Below are 7,516 nucleotides of genomic sequence, written 5' to 3' on the forward strand. Positions count from 1 at the left end.
GGAAAATAAAGTTCTTGTCAGTTACAGATGCTTCATTATTAATGCATGAAATGGTGTGATGAGATTTCCTTGAAAATACTCCCACAGAAAAAGGAGGTAGGGTGGGATAGGAGAACCATGCCTGGCAAAATGTTGACAATTGCTCAAAGTCGGAAATGAGGGTTTATTCTAGAATTCTCCCTACCTTTGTGTATGTTTGAAAAATATCATAATGCAAAGCTTTTCACTTTTTTACCTTGATTAACTTTTTTAAGGAATGGTGGTCAACAGAATATATGTAGAAGGTTGGGAGACTGCAGGCCTGCCCTCCTCTCTTCATGGTCTAAATGAAGGGCTCTGTTGGGGTTGACTGGGACCCGGGAAGTCTCTAGCTGCTTCATTCCTGGCCCCAAGGACACCAGAGAGCCTGATTTGGTCCCAGCAGCTGCCCTAGGGATTATAGTCACGGTAAAGCAGATCTGAAATGGTTCAGGGGAGCTAGACCAAAGTAGATTCCAGGCAAGCTTCCTCGGACTCCAAACCAAATTCATGAGCCCTTGGTCCTCCCGTCAGCTAGCTCATGTGCTCCCAGACACAGGGGTTGGACCTGAATCAGAAGACCTCAGACATGAAGCACAGAGAATAAATTATATATTGAAAAGCACCACCTGTGACAATCAGTTTCCTTTGTGTGCCTATGAAATACAAGGAGACCAAAATGCATGGGGTGTAGCACATTTTTAAAACCAACTTAATTACATCACTTGTTGGAAGAGGCACACATAACATTCAGAAACATGTGTTTTAGTAAATGAAAATTGTAGGGTTTCAGTTTCTGATGCAAGCCGATCCCCTGATTTGGGTACCAGATTTGGCAGCCACTGTGGTCTGGGTGTCTACGTAAAGCATGGAACTATAGACGCTTGGTTAATTTCCCTCCCTCAAGGCTACTCCTGATGCGCACATCTGACAGTGGCTTGCACTCACTTAGCACAGTCAGGTGGAAAGAGCGCAGGCCTGGGAGACGAAACAGATCTAGGTTCTAATTCCAGCTCTGCGCCTTTCGGCAAGTTACTCAGCTTCTCTATTCTTCTTTTTCTCATCTGTCAAATGGGAAGAGTAGACTAATAATCAACACCCGGCAAGGGTGCAAGGGGCCGGTGATACCTGGCAGAGGGCAGGTCTTTGGTGATGCTCCTATCTCTTCCCTCCACCAGGGAGGACCGTGAGGCTTCTTATTCCCAATCCAAGGCATCCCTAATGGTCAGCCTCATGGGGCTCAAAAAAGGGGAAGGCTTCCTATGAAAAAGCCTGTGTTATTAGCTTCCACACTTCTAAGCTCTGACAGTAATAGAAGCTGTGGAAACACCTCTTAACTGCGAACCGTAGAGCGCTGCCTCCTGGTGCTTCCCCCACACAACCACTTATGCCATTTTCTGTTATTTTTGCTGATTGAAAAGATGGCAGTGATCAAGCCAATACAGCAGGTAATCAAAACTCATGGCTTATCAATTCTTTAATAAAATTGAATGTTTAAAAAAAAACAAAACCAAGATAGACTCTAGAGATTTTAAAGCCCTGGAACACGTCTAGACATGTCATTTATTAGAAAAGTCAGTTTACCGAGCTTGCTAGCCTGGCTTCAGTCACGCCCCTGATTGTCGTCACTCAGCCCAAGTGAGGTGGCGTTCGAGACCCTAAAGCCGGGATAATAACTCCCTCATGCTTTATTTTGGCCGTTGACTCGCTGTGCCTTGTTTTGTAGATAGCCGTTGATTTGTCCCAGCCTGGAGGCGAGGCTCCTTGAGGTCAAGGACCTTTTCCAGTTCACCACTGCGTGGCCCAGACAGTTAGTGCAGGCCCTTGCACTTAACAGGTGCTTAATAAATTACTGCTGTAAACTTTGAGAGCTACTCTTAACTTCTCTACTCCCGAAGACTAAAATAATTACGCCACCTCTGGGATCAGAAAGGAAGATTTTGGAGAAGCAAACATTCGCCCATTTAAATCTCACGTTCTCTGATTAATAATCAGAGGGAGGCAAGCACCTCCCTCTCCCTTGTTATTCCTGGGCTTTCCCCATTTTCAATACCTTTATCCAGTTCCTGGAATATTGTTGGGTCAATAAAAGGCCCCCAGATAAATGGTTCTCTTTTTTCTGCTTGTTGCCTCAGTTCTGTCTCCAATGAAGAAATCCCGAAGACTCCTCTGGCCTTACAGCTTTGGGGCAGGGGCTCCAGCTTTCATTTTTCATATCATTTCTTTCTTTCTTTCTTTCTTTCTTTCTTTCTTTCTTTCTTTCTTTCTTTCTTTCTTTCTTTCTTTCTTTCTTTCTTTCTTCCTTCCTTCCTTCCTTCCTTCCTTCCTTCCTTCCTTCCTTCCTTCCTTCCTTCTTTCCTTCTTTCTTTCTTTCTTTCTTTCTTTCTTTCTTTCTTTCTTTCTTTCTTTCTTTCTTTCTTTCTTTCTTTCTTTCTTTCTTTCTTTCTTTCTTTCTTTCTTTCTTTCTTTCTTTCTTTCTTTCTTTTTCTTTCTCCCCCTTCTCCTCCTTCTCCTCCTTCTCCTTCTCCTTCTCCTCTCCTCCTCCTCCTCCTTCTGTTTCTCCTTCTCCTCCTTCTCCTCCTTCTCCTTTTCCTCCTCCTCCTCCTCCTCCTCCTCCTCCTCCTCCTCCTCCTCCTCCTCCTCCTCCTCCTCCTTCTCTTAAGTAGGCTTCACACCAGCACAGAGCCCAATGCAGACCTTGAACTCACGACCCTGAGATTAAGACCTGTGCTGAGATCAAGTCAGACGCTTAACCGACTGAGCCACCCAGGTGCCCCTCAATTTTCACTTCTTAGCACAGAAAGATTTGTAAGCTTTACTGCTTCTGGGAATTCACTGGGCCAGAGGAGGTGCCCCAACACCCTCAGATCACCAGGAACTAATTACTCAACACCTCAGTGATTCCTCAGTGTTCTCTGCACTGGGCAGAGAAGGATATCGCTCTCAGCTCAGTCATTAAACTCAGGAAGTTTTCTCTGTCTCTAAAATAAACGTTAAAAAAAAATTAAACTCAGTAAGTTTTTTTTCTTAATTCTCCACTATTACAACCACCTCATTTGAGCTTAGCGATAAGAATTAAAGGTACTAAAGGGGAGCCTTTAGTGGCTCAGTTGGTTAAGTGTCTGACTTCGGCTCAGGTCATGATCTCGTGGTCTGTGAGCCCCGTGTCAGGCTCTGTGCTGACAGCTCAGAGCCTGGAGCCTGCTTCCAATTCTGTGTCTCGCGCTCTCTCTGCCCCTCCCCCACTCACACTCTGTCTCTCTCTCCCTCTCTCTCTCTTTCTCAAAAATAAATAAACATTAAAAACAAAAGAATTAAAGGTACTAACAAGAGAACACACAGCAAAGGCAAAGTATTTTTTTTTACATAAGGAAGCTATCTAATAAATGAAATCGGTACTACCAAGAGTTGCCGGAGGCCTTTCATTTTGAAAACAGGAGTTCCCAGAGAAGAGACGAGGGTCTAATTTTCTCTCTACCATTAAGGTCCACAACTGTAACTCCCCATGAAAGTATCCCCGGCCCCTTGATCCTTCCTTTACCAGATCATCCTGTCCCATCCAGCTCAAAAGCTAGATTTACTGTCTTCTGCTGGTCTCTTGGCTATAGGCTGTTAACACCCTACCCTCCTGTGGATGTTTGTATACTGTGGAAGGAAGATCAAATTTAATTGGAAAACTAGATGGTTCACAGTATATGTGGCTAGGTGTTTGGGAGGGGTGCCCCCTTGGTTCTGCCTGAGGAGAGGAGGAGGTCATCACCCCAGAAGCCCACACATGGCAAGGTCTGATCTGACCCCTTTCCAGAGTGCCCTGGGAGGCAGCCACGGTGAGCTGTGGCAACAAAGAAAAGTGCTGGCTTGGGGACAAGCAGAGTGTCATCATAAAGAGGATAAGGGATGAGTCCTCAAGATCCGAATGATGGGGCTCAGGTTAGGAACCTGAACCTGGTAATAAAGAAAAAATGGAAACAAGAAGGTTTGGTTCAAATACAAGGCTGCACCCAGGGAGGCATGTTCAGTACTTACTTTTTGAATGGCATTTGTGTTCCGAGACTTTGATGCCCTTCCCTTCAAACAGATCAGACTTCTCATGGTTACTGAATCATTTGCTTGGAAGGATTCCACGTCCCTCCAAGTGGGCTGACCCTTGGTACCCCTCAGTGAGAAATGCTGAATGTATCACTGCTCCTTTCTTTTTCTCCTTGTTCTTAGTGATGTCCGTTGTCCTACAGCTGGTATTCTTAGTAACATGTCTGTGTGCCTAGGTAGAAAGATCAAGAAGGTGGAAATTGTGAACAGTCAGAGGCAAAGGCAAGAAAGACATTTTCTATTTTATCAAACTATAAAAACCAACACCTCGGTTTCCACTCCCAAAGCATAAGGTGTGTGTTTGAAGAATTTTGTTTAAAAGACGGGAAAAACAGGGGCGCCTGGGTGGCTCAGTTGGTTGAGCTTTTGACTTCGGCTTAGGCCATGATCTCATGGCCCCGTGTCGGACTCTGTGCTGACAGCTTGGAGGCTGGAGCCTGCTTCGGATTCTGTGTCTCCCTCTCTCTCTTTCTCTCTGCCCCTCCCCTGCTCATGCTCGCTTGCTCACTCTCTCTCCCCTTCAAAAATAAATAAGCATAAAAAAATAATAAAAATAAAAGATGGAAAAATCTTGAGCAAATTTCTCATTTCTACGTATGCTGGCATTTGCTGTTTCTCTGCCTGGAGCACCACCACACACACACGCACACACACATGCACACACACACACACACACACACACACACACACTCCTCCCTGCCTGCCTAACTCCTCTTTAGCTTTCAAGTATCCCTGCTTAGTCTTCTCAGAATCCCAAACTTGACCTGGGTTCCCCCTCTTAGCCGCTCCCATAGGACCCTTCACCTCCTTCAGCACAACACCTATACGATATAGTAATCCCCTCACTAGGCTAGAGCTCCATGAGGGCAGGGACCAGATCTGGCTTTCTTAGAGTTCAATCCCCCGTTCCTGGAATGGCACTGAATAAGTATTTGTAGAATAAATGAATTCTGAGGAGTCTGTATGAGCCTTTTCTTCATATGACCTGTTGTTTGTCTGAACAATGTCTGCTGAGTATGGTGGCTCAGGCTGTGCACTGTACAGGACGTCCAGCCCGGTCGGGAGGGGAGGCTGAAATCCAGCTCGCGTTCTTATCGCCCGGCCATTTTTCGCTGACTGTATCCACCCGGAAGAAGAGATGCCTTTTTCTGATCTGTACAATGGCACTATACCCGCTTTCAGCCGGGCAGCTCCAGAGAAACACGTAGCGTCTTCGAAAGGAAGGGAGCGTCCTCTCCTTTGTTCCTAGAAAGGCTAGGACCGAGTGCTTGTACGAAACTCTTTCTTCGGGTCCTTGGCCAGTCATCTATGCCAAGACCCTGGCCGCATTCCCAGCAAAGGCCTCCCTCACTCTTCTCTCCTCTGATTTTTGTCTCCCGCAGGGTTTGGGATGACCACTCCGGCGACGGTGGGAGGAAAAATCTTTCTGATCTTCTACGGCCTCATTGGGTGCGCGAGCACCATCCTGTTCTTCAACCTCTTCCTGGAGCGCCTCATCACCGTCATTGCCTACATCATGAAGTCGTGCCACCAGCGACGGCTCCGGAGACGAGGGGCCCTGTCCCGGGAGAGCCCGAAGCCCCCGGGCAGGTGCGAGGGGGATAGCTCGGCCGGCTGGAAGCCCTCCGTGTACTACGTGATGCTGATCCTGTGCCTGGCCTCCCTGCTCATCTCCTGCTGTGCGTCGGCCATGTATACCTCCATCGAAGGCTGGAGCTATTTCGACTCCCTCTACTTCTGCTTTGTGGCCTTCAGCACCATTGGCTTCGGGGACCTCGTCAGCAGCCAGAACGCCCAGTATGACAGCCAAGGCCTCTACCGCTTTGCCAACTTCATGTTCATCCTCATGGGCGTCTGCTGCATCTACTCCTTGTTCAATGTCATCTCCATCCTCATCAAACGGTCCGTGAACTGGATCCTGAGGAAAATGGATGGCGGGTGCTGCCGACGATGCCCAAGGAGGCTCCTGAGGTCCCGGAGGAACGTGGTCATGCCGGGCAACGTCCAGGACCGGGGCAACATCTCCACTGACACGGACGGGGTGATGGACAGCGACACGGACGGGCGGCGTCTCTCGGGGGAGATGATCTCCATGAAGGACTTCTTGGCCGCCAACAAGGTCTCGCTGGCCATCCTCCAGAAGCAGCTGTCTGAGACGGCCAACGGCTGCCCGCCCCAGGCCAGCGCGCTGTCCCGGGACAACGAGTTCTCAGGGGGGGTGGGGGCCTTTGCCATAATGAACAACAGGTTGGCGGAGACCAGTGGGGACAGGTAGAAGTGAGGAGCGGCCGCTAGGCGTGGAGGCCAGGAGAGTGGACGATGGGGGGATTGGCATCGGCTCAGCTCTGTGCCGGGGCGGGTTCCCTCTGGAGTTGTCCTGTCACCCTCTGCAGGCCCAGCCTTAGAAAACTCTTCTCCTCGGGCAGCCAGCCACCTTCTAGGGCTGCAGACCGAGGCCCGAGGTCCTTCTCCTTGTCTTTATTCTGTGAGGTCTGAATTCAGTCTTGAGAATGAATCCCAGAGGCAGCCTAAGACATTGCACGGTTGTCTTACTCCCCTTCCTCCAGGGCTTTAACTGCCTAAGGGAAGGGGGTTTAAGTAAGTCTCTATTTCCCTGCTGCTCTGGTCTTCGTTTGGAAATAAAAATCCTGAACAGAAATCCTCATTTTCCCCCCTGGAACCCTGAATGGCTGGACCCACTGCCCTTCCCAGCCCCTTCAGAAAAGAGGTGGGGGGGGGGGGATGCTTCAGAAGGTGCCTGGGCCCTGGGCTTCCTTCAGAGCAGATATGTCCACGGTGCGGCGGATGGGGAAATCACCTGGTCTACTCTCCGTGTCTGCTTCTCTGCGTTTTGTTTTTCCTTTCTTTTATTTTTAAGATCCTAATACTGGGCTAAGGTGTCTGTGGGACCTCGGCGTGGTAAGAAGAAAGCTTCAGGCCTTTAAACTGCAGCCAAGTAGTGGACAGGCTCTTTTTTTTTTTTTTTTTTTTTTTTTGCAAGGAAAGAATATAGCTTAACGTTCTTCCTTCCAGTGGTCACAGAGACCATTTCATTTTTTTTTTTTTTTAACCAGGGCATGGAGCCCATTGCAAAGATAATGGCTGACTATTTATTAGAACTGAAAACTGAATAAATCCTCACTTTATTAACTAAGATTACATGAGTGCTCATTATGGACAGCGGGGCTGGGGGTAGAGCCTAGCTAAACAGGCATTTATTGTGCACAGTGAAAAAAGAAACAAGAAATTAACCCTTGGGGATATAAGCATCATCTTGGATTCTTGGCTAGAGGAACATTCTAGGCCAGATAAGGAATGGCTTCTCTTTGTGTAATTTGTTTCGGCTCTGCCTCCTGGGAGTGTAACAAGTCTAGTTACATAACCTCCTGAGCAGTTAAAACATCCGTGC

The 7,516-nt window shown here is 48.0% G+C and overlaps 1 protein-coding gene across 2 annotated transcripts in view; it reads left to right on the plus strand.

The window, feature by feature from the left end:
- The window catches only part of KCNK13 (potassium two pore domain channel subfamily K member 13), a 108,899-nt gene extending 101,642 nt beyond the window's left edge, over positions 1 to 7,257 (plus strand). For both annotated transcript variants that reach the window (XM_058739995.1, XM_058739996.1), the window contains one exon: positions 5,490 to 7,257. In XM_058739995.1, the coding sequence (XP_058595978.1) occupies positions 5,490 to 6,382 (893 nt within the window). In that variant the 3' untranslated portion in view covers positions 6,383 to 7,257. The remainder of the gene's footprint in view (positions 1 to 5,489) is intronic.
- Positions 7,258 to 7,516: the final 259 nt, after the last annotated feature.

The sequence above is a fragment of the Neofelis nebulosa genome, chromosome 7 (assembly GCF_028018385.1).
Source record: "Neofelis nebulosa isolate mNeoNeb1 chromosome 7, mNeoNeb1.pri, whole genome shotgun sequence".
NCBI classification, from domain to species: Eukaryota; Metazoa; Chordata; class Mammalia; order Carnivora; family Felidae; genus Neofelis; species Neofelis nebulosa.